The sequence below is a fragment of the Microcebus murinus genome, chromosome 16 (genome assembly GCF_040939455.1).
Source record: "Microcebus murinus isolate Inina chromosome 16, M.murinus_Inina_mat1.0, whole genome shotgun sequence".
In the NCBI taxonomy this organism is placed as follows: domain Eukaryota; kingdom Metazoa; phylum Chordata; class Mammalia; order Primates; family Cheirogaleidae; genus Microcebus; species Microcebus murinus.
In genome coordinates, this window is record NC_134119.1 from 71,205,895 (window position 1) to 71,232,736 (window position 26,842).

At 41.1% G+C, this 26,842-nt stretch overlaps 1 protein-coding gene across 2 annotated transcripts; it reads left to right on the top strand.

The window, feature by feature from the left end:
* Positions 1-1,316: 1,316 nt before the first annotated feature.
* On the top strand, positions 1,317-26,561 carry ZNF549 (zinc finger protein 549). Of its 2 annotated transcripts, XM_075993299.1 has the most exons (6): positions 1,317-1,934; positions 2,578-2,792; positions 5,184-6,103; positions 10,925-10,963; positions 21,625-21,751; positions 22,879-26,561. In XM_075993299.1, exons 3-6 carry the CDS (start codon positions 6,053-6,055, stop codon positions 24,609-24,611), a joined length of 1,950 nt encoding a protein of 649 aa, XP_075849414.1. In that variant the 5' UTR covers positions 1,317-1,934; positions 2,578-2,792; positions 5,184-6,052; the 3' UTR covers positions 24,612-26,561. The 2 variants fall into 2 exon arrangements, with proteins under 2 accessions (XP_075849414.1, XP_075849415.1); XM_075993300.1 differs by lacking the exons at positions 1,317-1,934; positions 2,578-2,792; positions 5,184-6,103; positions 21,625-21,751 and having other exon boundaries at positions 8,153-10,963.
* The last annotated feature ends 281 nt before the right edge of the window (positions 26,562-26,842 follow it).

Below are 26,842 nucleotides of genomic sequence, written 5' to 3' on the forward strand. Positions count from 1 at the left end.
TCCTTCATTCTGTTAATGTGGTGTATCGCATTGATTTGTGTACTTTGAGTCAATTTTCATCTTAGGGATAAATCCCACTTAGTCATGGTGTATGATTGCTTTAATGTCCTGTTGAGTTTGGTTTGCTAATATTTTATTGGAGATTTTGTCATCCACAGCCATTAAGTATATTGACCTGTAATGATTTTTTGTTGTTCCTGTGGTGTCTTTGTGTGACTTTGATATCAGGGTGATGCTTACCTTATAAAATGAATTTGGAAGTGTCCTCTCTTCTATTTGTAGAAGAGTTTAAGAAGGAGTGGTATTACAGCTTCCTGAAGTGCTTGGTGGAATTCACCCATGAATCACCATATGATCCTGGGCTTTTCTTAGTCGGGAGAGTTTTTATTACTGTTTCAATCTCCTCATTTATTATTGCTCTATTCAAGCTGTCTATTTATTTCTTCCTGATTCAGTCTTGGTAGATTGCTAGGAATGTGTCTAGGAGTCTACTCATTTTCTTCTAGATTATCTAATTTGTTGATGTATAGCTCATAATAGCTCCTTATGATCTTTTTATTTCTGTGCCATCCAGTATAATATCTCCTCTTTCATTTCTAATTGTATTTATTTGAGTCTTCTCTCTTTTCTTGATAATTCTAGCTAGAGTTTGTCCATTTTGTTTATATTTGCAAAAAATAATTCTTAGTTTCATCATTTTTTCTATTCTGTATTTCATTTCTTTCTGCTCTAGCTTTTATTATTTCCTTCCTTCTCTGAACTTTGGGCTTATTTTGTTCTTCTTTTTCTATTTCCTTCAGATGTTATTTATTTGAGATTTTCTTTTGTAATATAGCTGTCGGTTCTAAAGATGTTCTTCTGTTTGTCTTTTTATTTTTTTATTTATTTATTTTTTTTTTTGAGACAGAGTCTCACTTTGTTGCCCAGGCTAGAGTGAGTGCCGTGGCGTCAGCCTAGCTCACAGCAACCTCAAACTCCTGGGCTCGAGTGATCCTTCTGCCTCAGCCTCCCGGGTAGCTGGGACTACAGGCATGCGCCACCATGCCCGGCTAATTTTTTTTTTTTTTATATATATATCAGTTGGCCAATTAATTTCTTTCTATTTATAGTAGAGACAGGGTCTCGCTCTTGCTCAGGCTGGTTTTGAACTCCTGACCTTGAGCAATCCGCCCGCCTCAGCCTCCCAAGAGCTAGGATTACAGGCGTGAGCCACAGCGCCCGGCCTGTTTGTCTTTTTAAATAAAATTTTATAACTATATGGTTTATATTTAAGAATTTGATTTTTGAGTTAATTTTTGCAAAAGGTGTGAGGTTTATCTTGATGTTCATTTTTTTTTTTTTTTTTTTGCCTGTAAACGTCCAATTGTTCCAGCACCATTTATTGAAGAGTATCATTCCTCCTGAACTGCTTTTGCCCCAGATCAGAGGCCAGGGCAGCAAATAGGATTGATCCTGGCCCAGGTAGGCTGCAGGAGGTCCCATCAGGGAAGCTCAGACAGTTGAGTCAGGAGGCACCACTAGCACAGGCAAAAATGCTACCAGATGGGCTGCAGGGACCAACAGGAGACAAACTGGATGGACAGGATGCTGGGAAGCCAAGGACTTTTGGAGGCAGAGCTAGGAATACCATGCTATGTCTCTGTCTTCAGCAGGGAACAGCCTGCTCAGCACTCCACCTCGCCAACAAACTGGGGGGTAGGGATACATAAGACACTTATTTCCTGTCCCACAGACTTACAGGACACAAGGACCCTGTCCATTCAGCCTATGTGAGCCTTCCACTTCTCTTCTCTAAAGCAGCACGAGGGTATGAGTGCCCCTTGCACCCAAAGTTAGAGCTTGTCGCCCATTCAGTCTCAGAGTACCAGCCCTCAAAAGTCCTGATCAGCTGGAGCTTCAGATTCCTGCCCAGGTGCCTGGTGTTTACCACCATGGTGAGTATCCAGGAACTCACCAGGGCACTGCTCTGCCATCTTCTTTTGGGTCCCAAGGCACTTCCCCCTTTTTCTGTGCCACATCTTCCCAAGAGATCATAAACCCAGCCATTAAAGCTTCATCTACGGGGGGAAATGGGCATTTATTGAAACCTTAAAATCTGTACCCCCATAATATACCAAAATAAAAAAAATAATTAAAAAAAAAAAAAAAAAGCTTCATCTACTCCTGACCCAACAGTTAGCCCCCAGCATGGCGTCTCCTGAGCTCTCTTCCCAGCCCAGCAGTCAGATTCAGGCTTTGGCCTCAATCCATTCACTGCTGGAGTGGGTCACTCTGAGTGGCTCCTCATGAGAAGTGGTTCCTTTCACTTTACCTGGGTTTCTAAGAGCCCTCTACTTCCTGACACTGTTTAAGTGTTATGTTACCCTTGAGAGAGACCCTTACACATGTCACAAAGAAACGGAACTGCCAGATCTGTGGTGACAATGAGACAGTAATATATTAACGCTAAACTGTATTCTAAGTCTGGGCTTCTTTCCAAGCAACAGGACTGCTCAGTATGGATAAACACCCACAACCCAGCCTGCAGTGTGTAGTCACTTGCCTTTATTATATTGGTGAAATCCTGCCTCATTTTAGGATGGTGATTTAATCCAAGGTGCAGCCGGATTGAATACAATTAGAAGTTTTCAAATGTAAATTAGTCAACTCATAACTTATATGGGAAAGATGACTTCTGGCAACCTGTGTCCTGAAAGTGGAACTTCAACATTGCACTCCCAAGAAAAAAATAACTCCATGAACGGAAACAACCAGCACATACATCCGTGAAGAAACCATGAAGATGTTAACGAGTAAGAATATTCCACAGCCTTTCACCAAGAAAACTAATATTTCCCTACATCCCTAGGTATCATTATCTTACACAATGCATATTTAGGCCACTAATTCCCAATTTTTATGTATATTCACATCACCTGGGAAATTGCCCAGTTCATCAGATGATTCTAACCCACCCAGACTGTGAGAATCTGAACTGCAGACCATACACTGTGATGATCTCACTATCACCTTTGAACAATCTGTTCTAAGGAAAAATGCTTGGAGAAAAGCTTCTCCAATACCAGGAATAATCCCACTAAATTCAGGCTTCCCTAGGCCACAAAATACAGCAAAGGTCACGCAGTAGCTAACCCAGCCACCTTATATGGTTTTGTCTCTAGATTATCTGAGGTGAGCAGGCACACTGGAGACATCTTTCCTGCAGTAAGTTTTTACCAAGTTTTTTTAAATGTACTGTCGAGTTTGGTTTGCTAATATTTTATTGGGGAATATCTCTGATGTAAATCAGAATTTCTCTGATGTAACTTGTCCCAACACAGGAGATCTTTTTCCAAACACTAGAAATATGGTTTTTCATCATTATTATACTTGTGGTTTTTCAGCCTCAGCCCTGACAACTTTTGAGCTAGCAAGAAAACATTCAGGAAAGAAAACTGACATATCTATGTCCTTGCATCATTTCCACTCTGTACCCTCTGTGAACTGAATTTGATTTTAAAAAAGTGAAGAAGCACAGATGTCTTGAGGCATCCATTGTTGGCAGTGAATTAGTTTGTCCTCTATTCCTCCAGACTGGAACTAGTTATATACCCTCCTTGGGATAATTAAAACAATGTTGACTTGAATAGGTTTTTAGACCTTATTCTCTCATGGAACCCCATTCTCAAAATGTGTTCCAAGTTCACATAGCCACAGACAATTTGGAAAACTTATCTTCACTGTCAATTCATTTTTGGTATAGTGAATGTAGGTTTTATAAATTTTCAACAATGTAAGAATAAGATGTAAGTGTATCTTCTGAAGATTTTATTATTGTCATCTATATTTCTGCTGATTTTTGTCTGGTTTACCAATTTTTTTTTTTTTTTTTGAGACAGAGTCTCACTTTGTTGTCCAGGCTAGAGTGAGTGCCATGGCATCAGCCTAGCTCACAGCAACCTCAATCTCCTGGGCTCAAATGATCCTACTGCCTCAGCCTCCCTAGTAGCTGGGACTACAGGCATGCGCCACCATGCTCGGCTAATTTTTTGTATATATATTTTTAGTTGGTCAATTAGTTTCTTTCTATTTATAGTAGAGACGGGGTCTCGCTCAGGCTGGTTTCAAACTCCTGACCTCTAGCAATCTGCCCGCCTCGGCCTTCCAGAGTGCTAGGATTACAGGCCTGGTTTACCAATTTTTAAGAAGATGTGCAAAATCTAAATTTTAATAATTTATTTACCACAATTCTTTTTTTCTTTGAATAATTGTTATAATAATGTATATTTTAAGTGAATGTTTTCTCACAATTAATACTTCTGGCTTTATGACTTTCATTTTATAATAGACCTCTATTGTTCTGTGACATATTGACATGATTTCCATTTCTAAATTAGTAATGTGATATCTCTCAACATTTAAAAAAATTCTGGGCCGGGCGCTGTGGCTCACGCCTGTAATCCTAGCTCTCTGGGAGGCCGAGGCGGGTGGATTGCTCGAGGTCAGGAGTTCGAAACCAGCCTGAGCAAGAGCGAGACCCCGTCTCTACTATAAATAGAAAGAAATTAATTGGCCAACTAATACATATAGAAAAAAAAAAAAAAAGCCGGGCATGGTGGCACATGCCTGTAGTCCCAGCTACTTGGGAGGCTGAGACAGGAGGATTGCTTGAGCCAGGAGTTTGAGGTTGCTGTGAGCTAGGCTGACGCCACGGCACTCACTCTAGCCTGGGCAACAAAGTGAGACTCTGTCTCAAAAAAAAAAAAAAAAATTCTGTACACTATATGGCTACAGTTTTCAAAATTATTTTTGTAAAGTTTTGCTTAAATAGGCAATGAATTTATTTTATTTTTCCATTATGACATATTTTAGTCTTTAAATTATTATTATAACTAAAAAAGCCTTGTACTTTTGTGTCATATTTGGCATTATTTATTCTTTCTCACTTCACATATAACATAATATATATGATTTTTCTTTTTCTTATTTTCATAACATAGATCAGCTTTTCTTAATCTGCATTAAAATCTATATATTTTGTTTTGTGTGTTCACTTAATATGTCCCATGTTTGTATTTATTTATCCTGATAATGTTGGACTTCCATACTTTTGAAATATAATATGCATAGAGAAAACAGCTCAAAAGGTACGTGGCCAGTTTAAAAACTATTTCTAAAGTTATATCTATCTTACTCTTGCCCAGGTGAAGAAGTGGAACATTCATAGCACCCCAGGAGACTTACGTGCATTCTTCCAATGCAATTATCCAAACCACAGAATTTAAGAAATTTTCTCATAGTCCAAGTAAGCATATCCTTGTTTTACTTGATAGTTTTAATACCTATATGGTGGACATGTATTTATCTAGTATAGTTTTGTCTGTTTGGAAATCTTGTACAAATGGAACCATATAATAAGGATTATTATGTGCCTTACTTTATTTGCCCAATATAATGTTTGTGATTTTGCGCCTTATACGTGTTTATCAAGTTATCCATTTTCAGCTTTGTATAGTATTGTATGGTATGAATGTATGAATGAAATGCATTTATACATTCTTCTTTTGAAGGTTTTAGTTTATTTTTCACGTTTTTGGCAGTTGCAAGCATTTCTACCCTGGAGACACCTGCCATGTTTTCTGGTTTATATGCACTTAAATGCCTATGCTGTGGTGAGAACAACATTACCCAGAAGACTGTGCCCCGAAAGTCCTGCCGCCTTGGGCCAATGAAGGCCCAGAAGAGGAGCGCTTCCGCGAGTGCGCGCTACGCCGGGGCGGGGCTTCCGGTGTCTTCCTTGCGGTGGTCATCTTGGCAGTCGATTGCGTCCGCCGGGCTGGCGGCTGCGCGTGGCTGGCTGGGGCCCAGGTAACGAGCTGGAAAGGGCGAGAGGAGCGCGTCTGAGCGTCACTGGGGCGATCTGCCCCGGCGCCCCTCCCGGATCTCCGCCCTCGTTCCGCGCGTCTCCCGGTCGCGATCCGCCGCGGGCTGCTATGGCGGCGGCCGAGCCGGTGAAGCTGCCACAGGTCAGGGGTGCGTTCCCCGGATCTTCCCCCAAATCGTAAAGCCCCGGATGAGGATCGCCTGCTCAGGTCGCTGCCTTCAGGCGCCCATCTCCAGAACGGTAGGCGCTCGTGGGTGGGGTTCCTGGTCTGACGGCCAGTGTGCTGAAGGGCAGAAGTGGCCTGCACGTGCGCAGTTTGGAGGGGCTCCTGAGCCGCGACCATCTGGGAAACCTGGGGTTCTTTTCGTGTCCGCAGAGAATGTGAGAATCACACCTGCCATGACAGCCTGAGCAGCAGGGTCTTCAGTCTGAGTCTTTGGGGAGCTTTGGAGGGTTGTGAACGAAAGGAGAACATGATCTGAGTGAGGGTTTTAAAAATATTTCAAAGGCTGTCCAGGGGAGAACAGACTGGGTGAGGGGATGATGAGGGAGGACTCAGGGAGACCAGTGAGGAGGCTACTGCAATAGAATCCAAGAGAATTATGGTGGGTTCTGGATGAGACTGTGGCGGGTGGGACATAAATTACAATAATAATAATAATAGTAAAAATAGTGTTGATAGGTCTTAAAGGTAAAGCCAGCAGGAATTTTTGCTATATCATTTGTGCCTTTGAGCAAAAGTGGGAATGAAATATGCTCTCAAGGTCTTTTACCTGAATATCTGGAAGAGTTGAGAAGGGAATCTGGTGAGGGAGCAGATGTCAGGGAGTGATTAGGCGTTGAAATATGGACATTGTCACAAAAATGCCCCACAGTACAGCTGTTACATGGGCACTGGAATCAAGTAGGGAATTCAGGGGAGGAGACTAGTACAGTGATGTACAAATGGTGACAGACAGTATGCCTCTGTGCTCTAATAAAAAAATATATATTTGGCCGGGCGGAGTGGCTCATGCCTGTAATCCTAGCTCTCTGGGAGGCTGAGGCGGGCGGATCGTTTGAGCTCAAACCAAGCCTGGGCCTCAAATTTAGAGGAGTTTAAGGTTTTATTTTGAGATGGGCCCTCAGATGAAGGAAGGGAGGACGGAGGTTGGAGGGGCCCAGGGTGGTGGGCCTTACTAGGCCACCTGCAAATGGGAGGGGCCTGGGAATTCCAGGGATTCTTTCTGTGTAAGGAATAAGGACCCCTGCATAGGATGGATCTGAGGGTGGGAAGCTATGTAGATTCACCATTCTGAAGACTCAGCAGACTGTTCACTCTCTGTGAAGCCAGAAAAAGGTCAGCCAGATTCATGGAGCAGCCCAGGCCCAAAACAGCACAGGGGCCTCTGCTCTCCTAGGAAAATACAGTTTAAACTGTATAGATTTAACAAATAAATTTATGCTATCAATTAGTAATTGGTCAAAATGACAGTATGCCTCTGTGCTCTAATAAAAAAATATATATTTAGCGGGCGGGGTGGCTCATGCCTGTAATCCTAGCTCTCTGGGAGGCCCAGGCGGGTCGATCGTTTGAGCTCAGGAGTTCGAAACCAACCTGAGCAAGCCCGAGACCCGGTCTCTACTATAAATAGAAATAAATTAATTGGCCAACTAATATATATAGAAAAAATTATATATATAGTATATAAAATTATATATATATATATATATATACAGGCATAGTGGCGCATGCCTGTGGTCCCAGCTTCTTGGGAGGCTGAGGCAGTAGGATTGCTTTAGCCCAGGATTTTGAGGTTGCTTGAGCTAGGCTGATGCCATGGCACTCACGCTAGCCTGGGCAACAAAGTGAGACTCTGTCTCAAAATAAAAATTAAAAAATAATAATAATAAGGCCGGGCGCGGTGGCTCACGCCTGTAATCCTAGCACTCTGGGAGGCCGAGGCGGGCGGATTGCTCTCAAGGTCAGGAGTTCAAAACCAGCCTGAGTGAGACCCCGTCTCTACCATAAAAATAGAAAGAAATTAATTGGCCAACTAATATATATATATATAAAAATCAGCCGGGCATGGTGGCTTGTGCCTGTAGTCCCAGCTACTCGGGAGGCTGAGGCAGGAGGATCACTTGAGCCCAGGAGTTTGAGGTTGCTGTGAGCTAGGCTGATGCCACGGCACTCACTCTAGCCTAGGCAAGAAAGCGAGACTCTGTCTCAAAAAAAAAAATAAATAATAATAATAATAATAATAATAATAAATAAATATATATATATATGTATATATATATATATATTTGGTTTTTGTCATACATTCCTGGCAAAGAATTCCTAAAACCTTTGTAATTTTCTCAGGGAAAAGTGTCTTTTGTTATTCATTACAAGTCCTTTTTGATAATCATGTACCACACAACAACATCAACTGCATATACTATGGTGGTCCAATGAGATTATAATACCATATTTTTATTCTACCTTTTCTATGTTTAGATACACAGATATTTAACATTATGTTTAAATTGCCTACAGTATTTAGTACAGTAATATGCCGTACATGTTTGTAGCCTAGAAGCAACGGGCATATAGCCTAACTGTATAGTAGGCTGTCCTATCTAGGTTTGTGTAAATACACACTATAATTTTGGCGCAATGATGAAATTGCCTAACAATGCATTTCTCAGAACATATCTCCCCTTATCCTCAAGGGGATATGTTCCAAGACCTCCAGTGGATGCCTGAAACTGGATAGTACAGAACTCTGTATATACTGTTTTTTCCTATTCATGCATACTTACGATAAAGTTCACTTTATAAATTAGGCACAGTAACATATTAAGAAAATAACTAATAACATAGAACAATTATAACAATATACTATAATAAAAATTTTGTGAATGTGGTATCTCTTTTCCTCTCAGAATATCTTACTATATTATACTCACTCTTCTTATGATGAAGAAGAAATGGAGCTGGATGGCACAAGATTTCCTCACACTCCTTAAAATGCTGCACAGTTTAAAACTTGTGAATTGTTTATTTCTGGTATTCTTCATTTAATCTTTCTCAACCAAAGTTGTGTGGGGGTGAGGGGGCACTTCCCTTCTCCCCCCCAAAGTTTGCTGAAAGATCAACTCACAATTAAGGCAGATTAATGAGAAGAAGAGTATGTTTACCATGCTTACAGGGAGATTCACAGATGATTACCCAATATTCCAGAGGGATCCAGATATTTTTATACCACCCTTTTAGAGGGGAATGGAAGATGAGAAATATAGGTATTTTTGTTTAGGATCAATAAATGGTTGCTAGGGAGAATGAATGCATGGGAGAAACAGATTGACTTGTAAATGATTCTTTTTGCAAATTAAATTAACCTGAGAGACAGGTATTATGTTTAAAATGATTTGGGCCAGGTCTGGTTGCATTCTTAATCATTTTTTCCTTCAATATATTGAGAGAATGGGAAGGGGAAGGAAAATCAATTGTTCTTTTTGATGGGTCAGTCCAGTTTATACAGATAAAGGGGAAGTCCCTTCCAATGCCTGTTGATCTTGAAGGGCCTTTAATTCAAAGTATCGTTTATACCAGGGAGACACATTTGGGGGTGAAATTTCCTAAGCATCTTCAGTTGACTGTAGGTAACTGAAACTACAGATAATGAAGCCACAGATAAGGGAGACTACTGTACCTGAGTTTTATGAGATGGCTTAGGGTGAGAAGAATTAGGGTGGGGTCTTGAGATAGGCTCAAAGTGGAGCTGGTCACAAAACAGACCAAGTGATTATAGAATTTGAACTTTCAGCCTTCAGGGAAAAGAAAGGAACTAGAGATTAGGTTAGATAAAATCTTGAACAGTGAGACTCAGGAAGCTTGCAAGTTGTGAAAATTTGCAAATGCTGGAAGGGAGATCTATCCACAGAGGATATGGAAGCACCTTGCCACACCCCTTCTCCCAGTACCTTGCCATACACATCTCTTAACATTTGGCAGTTCCTGAGTTGTATCCTTTGTAATAAACCAGTGAACATAAAGTATTTTCCTGAGTTTTGTGAGTGGTTCTAGTAAATTATGGAACCTAAGGTCATGGCAACCCCAAAATTTGTGGCCACATTGGACAGAATTACAGTGGACTGCATGTTGGCATCTGAAGTAAGGGCAGTTTTGTATGACTAAGCCTTTAAACCTATTGTTTCAGATGGTGACTCCAGGTAGTTAGTACCCAGAATAGAATTGTATTGTGGGACACCCAGTTATCAGAGAATCAGAAAATTGGTGTTGGAAAAGACACTACATATTTTGGTGTCAGAAAGAGAATCACAGAAACCTCTAATTATTTAATGAAATACTGTATTGGCCGGGCGCGGTGGCTCACGCCTGTAATCCTAACACTCTGGGAGGCAGAGGCAGGCGGATTACTCGAGTTCAGGAGTTCGAAGCCAACCTGAGCAAGAGCACGACCCCATCTCTACTATAAATGGAAAGAAATTAATTAGCCAACTAAAAATAAATATATACAAAAAATTAGCCGGGCATGGTGGCGCATGCCTGTAGTCCCAGCTACTTGGGAGGCTCAGGCATGAGGATCGCTTGAGCCCAGGAGTTTGAGGTTGCTGTGAGCTAGGCTGATGTCAAGGCACTCACTCTAGCCTGGGCAACAAATCGAGACTCTGTCTCAAAAAAAAAAAAAAGAAAAGAAAAGAAAAGAAATACTGTATTCATATAAGGTCTTAAATAACAGTAAGAGATACCCAAATTTGTAAAGACATTTATAGAAATTTTAATCCTATGGGGAGTAATACCTAAGTCTTAATATTGGACATGTACTAATGAGTTTGATGCCTACAATGGCCCTATGAGGTGGTTGTCATAAGTGTTTCCACTTTACAGATGAAGATAGTCTCAGGTCTTTGTCCAGTGTGACACGATGTCAAGGGGTAGTGCTGAGGACTGCGGACGTGAGGCTATATGTCAGCCTGAGGTCACGCTTTTCTGGGACAAAACGGGAATGACTCAGCCTTTGTATACACCACCATGATCATCTTTTTCTCATAGCCTATCTCTTCCCACAGATTACCATGGCAACAGAAGGGATTGTGGAACCATCACAGGTAAGTGGAAGAAGTCCCAGGTTCTCACCAACCCTGATCCCTACACTATATGATCCTGGCACAAAGATACAAGTGATAATTGGTGTCCTGGGACTCTTTGTCCTTAGTCCTGGGGCCCTGGGGTCATCTCAGCCCCAGAATCCTTAATCAGGGTCAGAAGTTATATGGAGATGCTTGCATTTCTGTGTCCGATAGGATGAAATGATGAAAGGTTTCCAGCATGGGAGCCAGCATGTCAAAAAGCTTGGAGGTAAGAATAATGTGGGGATGTTTAGAAAACTGCAAGTCTCCATTGTGTCTGCTAAGAACAGAGAAGAAAGTATAAGAGTCCATCCTGAGGGTTATGTTGAGGAGCAAAGGCCTCAACTGAGGGCGGTGGGAGGGTTTGGGGCAGAGGAGAGAAGTGATACGACTAAGGTCTAAACAAGCTCCTCTGTTGACAAAGTAGGTAACAGATAGTGGGGCAAGCAGAAGACTACTCTGACATTTCAGGTGAGTGTTGATGGTAGCTGGATCAGAGTAGTAGCTGTCAAGTTGGGAGAGGAGGTTAATTTCTCAATCTGTTTAGTAAATAGGGACAATTTTCTGTTGGGTATGGTGAGAGAGAGAAGTCAGGTATGACTTCAAGATGTTTGGCCTTAGCAGATGAAAGTGCAGAAGTGACATCTATTGAGATGGAAAATGAATGGTTAGTTTAGGAGTATTTAGCAGAAGTACTATAGGAGTGAGGTTTCTCTTTTTAATTTTAATTTTTTATTAGACTATTTTTTAAAAACACTTTTAGTTTAACAGTAAAATTAAGAGGAAAATACAAAGATTTCTCAGACGTCCCTGCCCCAACACATGCATACTCCTTATTATTAACATCTCCACCAGAGTGTAGTGCATTTATTATAATTGACGAACTTTGTTTTGTCCCACCAAACTTGTGGCTAGAGTCACCCCAAAAATGGCATAGGGGAAGTGCCACAAGGGATTACCCTAAACCTCCAGAGTGGTTAAAGTACTCTGATTTTTGGTCAGGATGCAGAAAGAAAGTGGAGGGAATCTGGAGGACCCTACAAACCCATATTGGTACATTGTAATCATCCAAAATCCATAGTTTACCTTAAGGTTCACTCTTGGTGTTGTATATTATATGGGTTGGACAAATATATAATGACATGCATCCATCATTATAGTATGTCACAGAGTATTTCTGTTGCTCTGAGAATCCTCTGCACTCCACCTGTTTATCCTTCCCACCTCCTACCCCCAACCCCTGGCAACTACTGATCTTTTTACTGTCTCCGTACTCTTTCCTTTTCTGGAATGTCATATGTTAATAGTTGGAATCATACAATAGTCAGCTTTTTTCAGATTGGCTTCTTTCACTTAATAGTATACATTTAAGGTTCCTTCATGTCTTTTTTATGGCTTGACAGCTTATTTCTTTTTGGCACTAAATAATGTTTCACTGTCTGGATGGACCAGTCATGTATCCAGTTACCTACTAAAGGACGTCTTGGTTGCTTCCAAGTTTTTGCAATATGAATATAGCTCCTGTAAACATCCATGTCCAGGTTTTTTTTTTTTTTTTTTTTTTGAGACAGAGTCTCACTTTGTTGCCCAGGCTAGAGTGAGTGCCGTGGCATCAGCCTGGCTCACAGCAACCTCAATCTCCTGGGCTCAGCGATCCTACTGCCTCAGCCTCCCGAGTAGCTGGGACTACAGGCATGCGCCACCATGCCCGGCTAATTTTTTTGTATATATATTTTTAGTTGGTCAATTAATTTCTTTCTAATTTTGGTAGAGATGGGGTCTCGCTCAGGCTGGTTTCGAACTCCTGACCTTGAGCGATCCGCCCGCCTCGGCCTCCCAAAGTGCTAGGATTACAGGCGTGAGCCACCGCGCCCGGCCCATGTCCAGGTTTTTGTGTAGACATAAATTGTTAACTTCTTTTGGTAAATACCAAAAAGCACCATTGCTGGATGTTATTATGGTAAGGGCGTACTTAGTTTTATGAGACACTAGCAAACTGTCTTTCAAAGTGGCTGTACCATTTGGCATTTACACCTGCAGTGAATGGGTATGTAGAGGTATCTAGTTGCTTTAATATATATTTCCCTGATGACATATGATATGGCATCTTTTTTTGTATGCTTTTTCTCATCTGTATATTTTTAGTAAGGTTCATGTCTTTGGCCCATTTTTTAATCATGTTAGTTGTTTCCTTATTGGTGAGGGGTTTTTTTTGTTGCCCGGGCTAGAGTCCCGTGGCATCAGCCTAACTCACAGCAACCTCAAACTCCTGGGCTCAAGCGATCCTCCTGCCTCAGCTTCCCAAGTAGCTGGGACTACAGGCATGAGCCACCATGCCCGGCTAATTTTTTCTATATATTTTTAGTTGGCCAGTTAATTTCTTTATGTTTTTAGTAGAGACAGGGTCTCGCTCTTGCTCAGGCTGGTTTCGAAACTCCTGACCTTGAGGGATCCGCCTGCCTCGGCCTCCCAGAGTGCTAGGATTACAGGCGTGAGCCACCGCGCCCAGCCTTATTGGTGAATTTTAAGAATTCTTTGTAGCTTTGGATAACTCTCCTTTAACAGATAGGTCTTTTACATTTTTTTCTCTTGGTCTGTGGCTTGTTTTTTTTATTCTCTTCACAGTATCTTTCACAGAGCAGACGTTGTTAATTTTAGTGAAGTCCAACTTAATTATTTCTTTCATGGATCATGGTTTTGACATATGTTAAAAGTCATCACCAGGCCGGGCGCGGTGGCTCACGCCTTGTTATCCTAGCACTCTGGGAGGCCGAGGTGGGTGGATTGCTCGAGGTCAGGAGTTCAAAACCAGCCTGAGCTAGAGCGAGACCCCGTCTGTACTATAAATAGAAAGAAATTAATTGGCCAACTAATATATATAGAAAAAAAAATTAGCCGGGCATGGTGGCGCATGCCTGTAGTCCCAGCTACTGGGGAGGCTGAGGCAGCAGGATTGCTTGAGCCCAGGAGTTCGAGGTTGCTGTGAGCTAGGCTGATGCCATGGCACTCACTCTAGCCTGGGTAACAAAGTGAGACTCTGTCTCAAAAAAAAAAAAATCATCACCAAACCCAAGGTCATCTATATTTTTTCCTGTGCTATCTTGTAGTTCTGTAGTTTTGCATTTGATGTTTAGGTCTGTGATTCATTTTCAGTTAATTTATGTGAGGGATATAAGGTTTTGTTCTAGATTTCTTGTTGTTTTGTTTTGTTTGTTTCTGCATGTGGGTGCCTAGTCATTCCATTTTCAACCATTTATTGAAAAGGCTGTCTTTGATCCATTGTATTGCCTTTACTCCTTTGTCAAAGATCAGTGGACTACATTTATGTGAGTCTACTTATGTGCTCTCTATTCTGTTTCAGTGATCTATCTGTTCATTCTTTTACCAATTCCTTACTGCCTTTATTATTGTAGCTTTATAATAAGTCTTGGATAGTGTCAGTCTTACAACTTTGTTGTTCTACTTTCAGTATTGTGTTGGCTATTCCAGGTCTTTTGCCTGTCTGTATAAATTTTAAGATCAGTTTGTCCTTATCCACAAGTAACTTGCTTGGGGGCCTGATTGGGATTGCATTGACTCTGTAGATCAAATTGGAAGGAACTGACGTTTTGACAATATTGATTGTTCCTTTCCAGGACCATAGAGTATCTCTTCAGTTGTTTAGTTTTTTTGTTTTATTTTTTTTTATTTTTTTTTTTTTTGGAATGGAGAATGGTTCTAGAGTTTTTTTGTTTTAAATTTCATCAGAGATTTATACTCTCCCTAAGAGAGATCTTATACATATTTTGTTAGATTAATACCTATGTATTTCATTTTAGGGGTGCTAATACAAATGGTACATCGTATTTTAATTTCAAATTCCACTTGTTCATTGCTGATATACAGGAAAATGCTTGATTTTTGTATATTAACTTTTTATCCTTCAACCTTGCTGTTATAACTTATTAGTTATAACTAGTTATAACTAATAAGTTATATTATAGTTATATAACTTATATATTATATTGTATTATATTATATAATATATATTATATTATATATAATAATATATATTATTATATTATATAAGTTATATTATGTAACTAATAGTTATATATATAACTAATAATTAGTTGTTAGTTCCAGGAGTTTTGGGTCAGGTCCTTCAGATTTTCTACATAGTCATGTTATTCATGAATAAAGACAGTTTTATTATTTGCATCCCAATCTGTATGCCTTTTATTTTCTTTGCTTGTGTTATTGCATTAGCTAGGATTTCCATTGTGATGTTGAAAACCAGTGGTGAGAAGGGACATTTTTGCCTTTTACCTGATCTTAGTGGGATAACCTTGAGTTTCTCTCCATTAAGGATAGTGTCTGTAGGTTTTTTGTATTAATAGATAGTTTTATCAAGTTCAAGATGTTGCCCCCATTCCTAGTTACTGAGGTTTTTGATCATTAATGAGAGTTGGATTTTGTCAAATGCGTTTTATGGATTAACTGATATGATCGTGTGTTTTTCTTCTTTAGCCTATTGATATAATGGATTACATTTATTGATCTTCAAATACCAAACCAGCCTTGCATACCTGGGATAAATCCAACTTGCTTGTGATATATAATTTTTTTTTTGTACATTGTCGGATTTTATTTGCTAATATTTTGTTGAGGAGTTCTTCGTATACGTTTATGAGAGAGAGTGGCCTGTAGTTATACTTCGTGTAATATCTTTTTCTGGTTTTGATATTAGGATAATTCTAGCCAGATAGAATAAATTTGGAAGTATTTCCTCTGCTTCTGTCCTCTGAATGAGACTGTAGAGAATTGGTATAATTTCTGTTTCATCTTGTGTAAATTTTGACAGTTGTGTTTTTATTATCCTTGTACTATGCATGGACCTGTAGTGGTGTCTTCTCTTTCATTTCTGATATTAGTAATCTATCCTCTCTTATTCTTAGTTAGCTAGACGGATGTTTATCAATCTTATTGTTCTTTTCAAAGAACCAACTTTTAGTTTCATTGATTTCCTGTTTTCAATTTCATTGACTTCTGCTCTAGTTTTTATTTATTAACCCTTTGCACTCAGATGTCGAGTGTGACTTGACACGGTTAGCAAAAATTATAGAGATTAAAATTACTCTTTGAATGTATCAATAATCTGAAATATAAAAAAATCCAAATAAATAAGTTTGTATGAAAATAAACCCCAGTTTTTTATTCTACCACCGCGCTTTGTAAAATCTGGGGTATTTAAAAAATTAAATCCTGAGTAGAATAAAGGAATCAAGAAAAAAGCAAGTGAGTGCAAAGGGTTAATATTGATTTATTGACTGATAGGGTCTCATCTTGTTACCCAGGCTGGAATGCTGTGGCATGATCATAGCTTACTGCAGCCTTGAACTCCTGCACTCAAGTGATCCCTCTGGCTCAGCCTCCATACAGGCACGCACCACCATGCCCAGCTAATTTTTAAAATTTTTTATAGAAACAGGGTCTTGTATGTTACCCCGACTTTTCTGGACTCTATTGATCTTCCTACCTCAGCCTTCCAGTTTTTTCAAGTTTAGATTGATTTTAGAGCATTTTTGCTTTCTAATATAGTAGTACCCCTTATCCACAAGAGATACATTACAAGAAACTGCAGGTAGTAACAAACCCTACATAAACACTTACCATGCACTATGGCCAAAACTTCTGCAGTTAAAGGTGCAACAGCAAAATTCACAAAAATTTCTTTTTCTTTCTTCACAGTTTCACAGATAAAAGATTTGTTCTTGGCCAGGTGGGGTGGCTCACACCTGTAATCTTAGCACTCTGGGAGGCCGAGGTGGGTGGATCAGTCAAGGTCAGGAGTTCGAGACCAGCCTGAGCAAGAACGAGACCCTGTCTCTACTAAAAATAGAATGAAATTAATTGGCCAACTAAAAATATATAGAAAAAATTAGCCGGGTATGGTGGGTGGCGCATGCCTGTAGTCACAGCTACTCAGGAGGCTGAGGCAGGAGGATCGCCTGAGCCAGGAATTTGAGGTTGCTGTGAGCTAGGCTGATGCCATGGCACTCTAGCCCAGGCAACAGGGTGAGACTCTGTGTCAAAAAAAAAAGGTTTGTTCTTTCCATAGATATTAGTCAACTCAACATATGATTTTTTTCTTTCCTTATTAAATTGAGTACTTTCACCTTTTCACTTAAAGGAAGCACTTTACAGCTTCTCTTTGGCATGTGTGAATTGTCAGGGTGCCTTGGGGCTATTATTAAGTAAAATAGGAATTACTTGAACACAAGCACTGGAATATTGAGACAGTCGACCTGATAACCAAGATGACTACTAAGTGACTGACAGGCACGTAGTATATGCCATATAGATATGCTGGACAAAGGGATGGTTCGCATCTTGTGTGGGACAGTGTGAGATTTTATCACACTACTCAGAACAGCACATAATTTAAAACTTAGGAATTGTTTATTTCTGGAATTTCCCATTTAATATTTTCAGACCACAGTTGACCACAGGTAACTAAAACTGGAAAGCAAAACTGCAGAAAAGGGGAAGGGCTACTGTATATGTATTCTATGCTGTATATTTCCCTCTAAGTGCTGCTTTCACTGCATCCCACAAATTTTAATAAGTTGTGTTTTTATTTTCATTTAGCTCAAAATATTTGGAAATTTCTATCAAATATTTCTTTGATCCTTATTTAGAAATGTTTAATCTCCAACTATTTTGGGATGTTACAGCTGTATTTCTGTTATGGCTTTCTAGTTAATTTCATCATAATCTGAAAGGAGACGTTACACAATTTCTATTCTGTTAAATTTATTAAGATGTGTTTTATAGTACCCTTTGTGGGTTCTTTAGGGATTATTCCAACACTGCCATAGAAATTACACTCTGAGAGGCATATGCAATTAAAGGACTTGTTACAACTCATAGGTCTTAGAAGAAGGAGGTATGGCATGATGCCATGCAGGGACCATGAGAGGAACTCCCAGGGAATGAGAGTGAAGACCCATGGGCAGATGCCTTTACTGGGGGTCAGGATGGAGTGCACAAGCAAAAGGAGAGGATCTTCCTAGTATGCTTGAATGTCATTTGGTCATGGGAGGGCAGGAAGGGGAGGTTGTGACAGGGACATGTGCTATCACACTGGTACACCTGGTCACCTAGGTGCGGTGCTCACAGTATATTGATGGGGCTTTTGAGACATCAGGAAAATAAGAAGCTTTAACCATTTACAAAACAGGCCCAGAATGTGGTCTGTCTGGGTAAAGGTTCTGTGTGAGCTTGAGAAGAACGTGTCCTCTCTGCTGTTATTGAACGGAGTAGTTTCAAGATGTCAATTTTTTTCTAGTTGATTGATGATGTTGTTGAATTCAGCTATGTCCTTAATTGATTTTCTGACTGCTGGATCTGTGAATAACAGAAGAATGTTGAATTCTCCAACTAGGATAGCAGATTCATCTATGTCTCCTTAAAGTTCTATCACTTTTTGCTTTACATAGTTTGATGCTTTGTTATTAGGCAAATATGTGTTAAGGATTGTTGTGTCTTTTTGGAAACTTGACCTCTTTATCATTATGTAATGCCCTTTTTTTAAAAATGTGTGATAACTTTCCTTGCTTTTAAGTCTGTCTGAAATTACATAGCTATTCCTGCTTTCTTTTGATTACCATGTCACCATGGTATGTTTTTATTCATCCATTTATTTCTAATCTATATGTATCTTTATATTTAACTATTTTTGTGGGGTTTTTTGTTGTTGTTGTTTTTGTAGGCAGCATGTATTTGTGTCTTGTTTATTGATCTACTCTGACCATCTCTTTGTATTGGTACATTTTAGACTATTGATGTTCAAGTGATTGTTGATAAGTTGGATTGGCATCTACTGTATTTGTTACTGTTTTTTATTTGTTGCCCATACTCTTTGTTCCTATTTTTGTCTTCCATTCTTTTTCTCCCTTTGGCAGTTTTAATTGAGAATTTTATGTATTCCCATTTTCTCTCTTTCCTTAGCTTATAAGTTACACTTTTTTTTTTTTTTTTTTTTGAGACAGAGTCTTGCTTTGTTGCCTAGGCTAGAGTGAGTGCCGTGGCGTCAGCCTAGCTCACAGCAACCTCAAACTCCTGGGCTCAAGCGATCCTTCTGTCTCAGCCTCCCAAGTAGCTGGGACTACAGGCATGAGCCACCATGCCCGGCTAATTTTTTCTATATATATTAGTTGGCCAATTAGTTTCTTTCTCTTTATAGTAGAGACGGGGTCTCGCTCTTGCTCAGGCTGGTTTCGAACTCCCGACCTCGAGCGATCCGCCCGCCTCGGCCTCCCAGAGAGCTAGGATTACAGGCGTGAGCCACCGCGCCCGGCCAAGTTACACTTTTTTTAAATAGTTGCCCTGTAGTTTGCAATATACTTTTTTTTTTTTTTTTTTTTTTTTTTTTTGAGACAGAGTCTCACTTTGTTGCCCAGGCTAGAGTGAGTGCCGTGGCGTCAGCCTAGCTCACAGCAACCTCAAACTCCTGGGCTCCAGTGATCCTTCTGCCTCAGCCTCCCGGGTAGCTGGGACTACAGGCATGCGCCACCATGCCCGGCTAATTTTTTATATATATATCAGTTGGCCAATTAATTTCTTTCTATTTATAGTAGAGACGGGGTCTCGCTCTTGCTCAGGCTGGTTTTGAACTCCTGACCTTGAGCAATCCGCCCGCCTCGGCCTCCCAAGAGCTAGGATTACAGGCGTGAGCCACAGCGCCCGGCCTGCAATATACTTTTACAACTAATAAAATTATGGTTTTTGCCTTTTGGTATGCTTTGTTATGTTTTCTTGATAGCTGGACATGATGTACCTGGTAAAAGGAACTGCTATAAATAGGCCTGAGAGCAGGCTTTATTTAGAAGAACAGAGTGCTATGGCGTATTTTTAAATGGTTAATTTTCCACTCCCTCTGCTAGAAGCACAAGGGGATTTTTTCTGATATTTACCATGAGAACCTAGTCGATTTCCTAGAGGAAAATATCACAAGATTGTGGGGCTCCCCTTTCCATTGAGTCTCTCTGGAGTTTTTAGTTCTCAAATTATCCACACTGAGCCTCCAGCAATTTATGAATTATAGTTCATGTTTTCCTAACCTGGCACTGGTTCCCATGGTGGTTTTCTTTCGTGAGTCTCTGTTTCTGTAAGCCTTGACTCCTTGTATTCACTTGTCTTTTTCCAATCTTGGGGGGTAGCAATTTGCCCTGTGTCCTTACCTCTCTTATAGATCCTAGAAGAGTTGTTCATTTTTCAGTCTGTTCAACTATTTATTTGCTGTTATGAGGGAGCGGCAACTTCCAAACTCTTTACATGCAGAAGAGGAAACCAGAAGTCCAGGAGTTAGTTTTTATGACATGGAGTCTCATATTGGGACCTCTGAGTGGAGGTGTCAAGTCCACAGCAAGAGACAGACATTGGGAATTGAGGGAATGGATTCAGGTGAAAACTACCCACCAGTTGGAGGCTGACACACAGATCATGACAGATTTAAGAGGGGGACTCTTCAGGCCATGGTGGCAATGCCATCTGCAGGGAAAGATGAGGAGGGTATTCTCCAATGACTTGATCTCTTGCATGATCACCTGGAGAGAGGTAGGGATCATCACTAAGACAGATTAGGGAGAGCAGTGACCATGTTGTTCAGGAGTGGCATTGGTAGGGAAGGGGATGTGTCCAACTGGTGGCACAGGCTTTAAATGGGGAAGAGTTAAGAGATTCATTCAGAGGCAAAGCAGTAATGGAATGGAGGTCAAATGACAGTGAAGCCAAGGCTGGTGCTTTATCTCCTCTGCTGGCTTAGACTTTTGTGATAACTCTTGGTGGGGTCTGGGGAGTTCCAGACAGGATGACAGATTAGGAGCTAATGAGATCAACTGGGAAAGTCATTTATCCTGTGGTGGGAGCAACTGGGGATAGGGTTTTGATTGCTCATAGGTGGGAAGAGGAAAGATGTGCCTGATGTGGGTACAGCATGGGTGGCACTGAAGGAGAAGGAGGATTAGGCTCCCTTAGTTTCACAAGGTTTGGGTGGCAGAAATTAGAACAAGGGGCTAGGCCACGTGGGGAGTTCTTCATAACAGTGCTGGGACTGCCTCTGGCTTGGGTACAACCGAGGTGTGGTGTAGTGCTGGGACCTGGTTTCACCTGGCAAGTACTGCCTGAGTCCCTTAAGCCGAGTGCCATGTGTGGAAGCCTGCAGCATAGATTCAAGGAGTAGCAGTGGTGCTAAGGGTTTGAGAGTCATGGTCTGGAGATGTCAGGGAGCTGTTGTTCCAAGTGATGTGTGAGTGGTGAGTAGATGTACTCAGGGTCCTTGTGCTCAAGAGTTGAAGCCAGGAGGGTGAGCACAAGTTTGTGTGTATGTGGTGTGATCTGGGTCTCCAGGGCTACTTGTTAGCATGAACCTGGGTGAGATTCTATAAGCCAGGCCCAGAGCTAACTTAGCACTATCTCCGGCCCCATGTAGCAGTGGTGGCTGGAGACAGCGATCAGTGGGACATGAGGAGATGTCAGGTAGCAATACCATGAGGAACTGGTGTCTCCTGAATTGGGGAGCTGGGGAGGAAGAAGGATTCACTAGGGGTCCTGGAGATTGAGTCTGCTCATGAACTCAACTGCCCCTATCATGACAGGGCCATGTGACCTTTGAGGATATTGTGGTGTACTTCTCCCAGGAGGAGTGGCAGATCCTTGATGAAGCTCAGAGGTGCCTGTATCACGACGTAATGCTGGAGAACTTTGCACTTTTGGCCTCAGTGGGTAAGATTCCTCAAAACCACACCATCGACCTATGCTGGCGTCTGCTTTTCCCCTTTTTCCAGGAGTCACCCTGTCTTTCCCAGAGTTGGACCACAGGCCCTGCTCCCTTCATTTCCTGGCTTATGTGCTGTGTTTACCAGGCCTTGCCTTTTTGCAGCCTCAACATCTGTTGTCCCAAAGCGTTTTATTTTTAGTTAAGGGTTTGGGTTCAGAGGCTTGCAGCCTGCTTGGCCAACACCACCTAGCTTTGCCTTGCATTGCTAAGGTTCAGGTCTGTGGCAGGCAGAACCTGTGTCACATGTCCTCTCCTTGCCTTTAGTAGAAGTTTCTTGGGACCTGCTTGTCTCAGGAATTAACAGGTACTTACATGGGAACACTAGGTTATGACAGCAAGATATTTCCTCAAGGTTCTTTTTGTAATAAATTTTTCTCTAGGAGTCTGTTATGGATTGGGACACTCAGGGCCAGTGTTCTTTCTTTAATCAACTACCTGCTTTCCTTTTAGGACAGCTACTTTTCAGGTCCCAGATAGTCTCCCTACCTGAGCTGGGAGCAGAAGAGAGCCCTGTGTTCCTGACAAGGTGGAAAAGTCTCCAGCCATAGCAAAAGGAGTTAACAGGGTCCAGGGCCTTGTGAGGTGGAACAGTGGGAGGGCAGGGTCTCAGGACTAAGATCAAATCATACCAGGAAAATGTCCTGTGCTCACCACTATCTTGGTGCCAAGGCTCATGCCATACCTCATTTCTGTCTTTCCTTTGCCTACTTGACATTTTGCCCACTTGTCATTTTTACTGTGACTTCTGCACCCTGGCTGTTCCCTACCTCTCTGTCCCCCACATCTCTCCAGTTTCTCTCCTTCTGCACTATTCTCCAACATTAGCTCACACTTAATGTATCATCAGATGTGTATGCACAGACGCTTCCTAGCTTATGGAGAACTTTTAACTTAGTAACTTTTAGAGTCCCAGTGTTGTAAATATTTTCCTCTTTGGCCAGGCCCCCAGCCCCCTTGTCCTGAAAACAAATCCATGGACTCATCCTTGCCTGTGTCATACAGGTATTTGTAATGGGACTGTTCCCTTACAACAAAGTCTGCGTACACTTCACTCACATTTTTGTGCTTTCAGGTTGTTGGCATGGAGTAGAGGCTGAGGAGGCCCCCCCCGAGCAGACTGCTTCCACAGAAGGTGTGTCACAGGCCAGTTCTCCAAAGCCAGGTCCTTCCATCTCAAATGCTCATTCCTGTGAGATGTGTATCTTGGTCATGAAAAATATATTTTACCTGGCTGAGCACCAGGGAGCACTTCCTGGGCAGAAATTGTACACTTGTGTGGCATGTGGGAAACACTTTTCATTCGATTTGAATCTACACCAGAACCAAAACCAGCACAGTGGAGATAAATATGTCAGAATGAAAGACAACAGGACCTTGCTTGTAAATAGCTGCAAAATCCCTGTGTTGGGCAACCTTTTTAAATGCAAAGATGTTAAGAAGGATTTCCTAGTCACCCAGTGCCTTCTCCAGCACCAGAATACCCACAGTGGAGAGTATCCACATAGAAGCAGGGAGACCTTTCACACTCAGCAAAGGCATTACAAATGTAGCAAATGTGAGCAAGTTTTCAAGGAGAAGGTTCATGCCGTTGAGCATCAGAGAGTTCACACTGGAGAAAAAGCTTATAAATGTAGTGAATGTGGGAAATCCTGGAACTGTAAATACTCACTTGTTCGGCATCATAGAACCCATAATGGACAAAAGCCTTATGTGTGCAATGTATGTGGGAAATCATTCCTCCATAAGCAAACGCTCGTTGGACACCAGCAGAGAATTCACACTGGAGAAAAGTCTTATGTGTGCATCGAATGTGGGAAATCCTTAAGCTCCAAATACTCACTTATTGAGCACCAGAGAACCCACAATGGAGAAAAGCCTTATGTGTGCAGTGTATGTGGGAAATCATTCCGCCACAAACAAACATTTGTTGGCCATCAGCAGAGAATCCACAGTGGAGAAAGGCCTTACATGTGCATAGAATGTGGGAAATCCTTTATTCGATCCTCTGACCACATTAGACACCAGAGAATTCACACTGGAGAAAGGACTTACGTGTGCAGTGAATGTGGGAAATCTTTCATTTACAAACAGTCACTTCTTGATCACCAGAGAATCCACACTGGAGAAAGGCCTTATGAGTGCAGTGAATGTGAGAAAGCCTTCATCCATAAAAGAAGACTTCTTGAGCACCAGAGGATCCACACTGGAGAAAAGCTTTATGTGTGCGTCAAATGTGGAAAATCCTTTATTCGATCCTCTGACTACATGCGACACCAGAGAATTCACACTGGAGAAAGGGCTTATAAATGCAGTGAATGTGGGAAAGCCTTCATCTCCAAACAAACACTTCTTAAGCACCACAAAATCCATACTAGAGAAAAGCCTTATGAATGTAATGAATGCAGGAAAGGCTTCTACCTTGAGCGTAAGCTTTTTCAACACCAAAGAATCCACATTAAAGAACTTTATGAGTGCAGTGAATGTGGGAAAGCCTTCAGCCACAAAAAAAGACTGCTTGAGCACCAGAAAGTTCACACTGGAGAAAAGCCCTGTGAGTGTAGTGAATGTGGAAAGTGCTTTAAACACTATACCAGCCTCATTCAACACCAGAAAGTTCACACTGGAGACAGGCCTTATAAATGCACTGCATGTGAGAAGTCCTTCATCTACAAAAATAAACTTGTAGAGCATCAGAGAATCCACACTGGAGAAAAGCCATATGAGTGCAGCAAATGTGGGAAAGCTTTCAACAAAAGGTATTCCCTCATCAGGCATCAGAAAGTTCATACAGCAGAAAGGCCCTAGCCGTTGATGGGATGTATGATTACCTTGTTCACCAAAACACCAGAGAGCAGATTTTTCAAGGCATCCATCAGACAAATGAACCTCATACATCTGAAGATCACCAGTTGGATGATTCACTTTGAGGTCCAAGTACTTGGGAATCTTTCTGGACTTTGGCTTTCTTATCTGTCTGGCATTGCAGCATACACTACAATGCGGCATATCCCCACAGTGCCTATCAGTCACTCACATGTGCTGAAGGCATGCAGACTTTTGTGCTCACCAAATTCTGAAGGGAATTGTGAATAATATGAGCCTATTGGGGGTCTTCTTCCAACCTGCTGGATTGTTTTAAGGCATAGATAGGACCTATCTTTGACCAAGAAGAGTTATTTGGGTTCTGGTAGCCTAGGGAGGTTTACCTTCTTTGTGGATATCATTTTTTAATGTGAGTGCCATGGTAGAGATTCCCCTACTCCACCAAGGAGGAAAATGGCACATCTTACCGTTTGCTGATGTTTGTGCTAAAGACCTTATTGTTTAGACCACCTTTAATCTTGGAGGCTGTGTGTACTGTGTGGCTTGGGTTTAGAACAGAATCATGTTCTGGGTTTAGAACAGAATCATGTTCTACCAGTATGAAGGGTAAAGAGCTTTTGTGGGAACTACGACTTTATGTGCCCCCCAAGGGCACAGGATGATATCAAAGAATAGTTCTTAGTTCTGGCCAGGTGTGGTGGCTCATGCCTGTATTCCTAGGACTCTGGGAGGCTGAGGCAGGCGGATTGCTCGAGGTCAGGAGTTCGAAACCAGCCTGAGCAAGACCCCATCTCTGCTAAAAATAGAAATTAATTGACCAACTAAAAATATATATATTCAAAAAATTAGCCGGGCATGGTGGCACATGCCTGTAGTCCCAGCTACTCGGAAGGCTGAAGAAGAAGGATCACTTGAGCCCAGGAGTTTGAGGTTGTTGTGAGCTAGGCTGACGCCACGGCACTCACTGTAGCCTGGGTAACAAAGCGAGACTCTGTCTCAAAAAAAAAAAAAAAAAATAGTTCTTAGTTCTGTTTATCTTAATTTTCATTGTTTTCCAAGGTCTCCTAAGAAAGACAGCAGAGGTATATTATGTGATGTGGTTGCCAGATTTATTTGTAGGTCCAGAGGTCGCCTTGAGAAGAGGCCTTTCTGACACTCAAGTACTGGGATCTATCTGCATGAATTGTACCTTTGATCCCAGTGATGCCTCATATTTCCTAGCATTGGTCATGGAAAGCTGTTTCCAAGGTCCTTCAGCATAGCTGTGTTCACTGAAGGGCAGAATTTGGTAGGCAGGTCACTGGTTGTACAACCTGCTACGGCCACACAAGAACAATAATTAGCCCAGAGACCTAAGGTATGATAAATTGTGTAGAAAATTGCAGCCAAGAACAGTGAATGTGTCCCATTTATAGGTGCATCCAAAAATGTCCATGTTACTATGGCTCATGGTTTGGGAGTGTATAGCAATTCTCAGTACTGCAGGCCTTTGTTTTTCCTGTGGCCACTGTCACTGTCATCATGAATAATCTAAGATTTTGTGAACTTGCATAACTTTTCTAGACTGTTTTTGAGATGATTGCTACATAGGCAGGAAAGCAGTATTTGAGAGAATGTAGCCTTTGTAGTCCAGATTTGTGGTTTTTTGACTTGGCCAAGTCTGCTATGTCAGATGAAAATTATCTTCATTACTTGCCACTTATTGCTGCCACTGAGAGGGCTGTCCTTCCTAACTTGTGAGAAGATGAATCCTTAATTGTAAGTAAATCTTATGTTACCAAATAGCTTGGTTTTCAAAAAAGTGGGATAGATGCATATTTTTGTGTGGAAATATTTATTTTATAACATTGAAATGTAGTTTTCATACACAGAACCTTCTCTCATGGTTTTCACCTTCAGTAATCTCAATAAAAACTTTATATTAGAAATATATGCATATATGTTCTATTCTGTGTCTTTTAATTTACTTTATTTGATTTGGTTTTCCAAAGAAAACATTTTCAATTTTAAAGTTGAATGTGTCTATTTGTTCTTGTAATGATTGTTCTTTTGGTGTTATTGAAAGAAATGTATGCCTAATTTAAAGATACAATATTTTATGTGTTTCCTTCTGAAACTTTTACCGTTTAGGTTTTCTATTTATGATCATATTCATTTAATTTCTGTAAGTTTTTTTTAAAGATATGATTGATACCCAGTTGTTTCAGCAACAT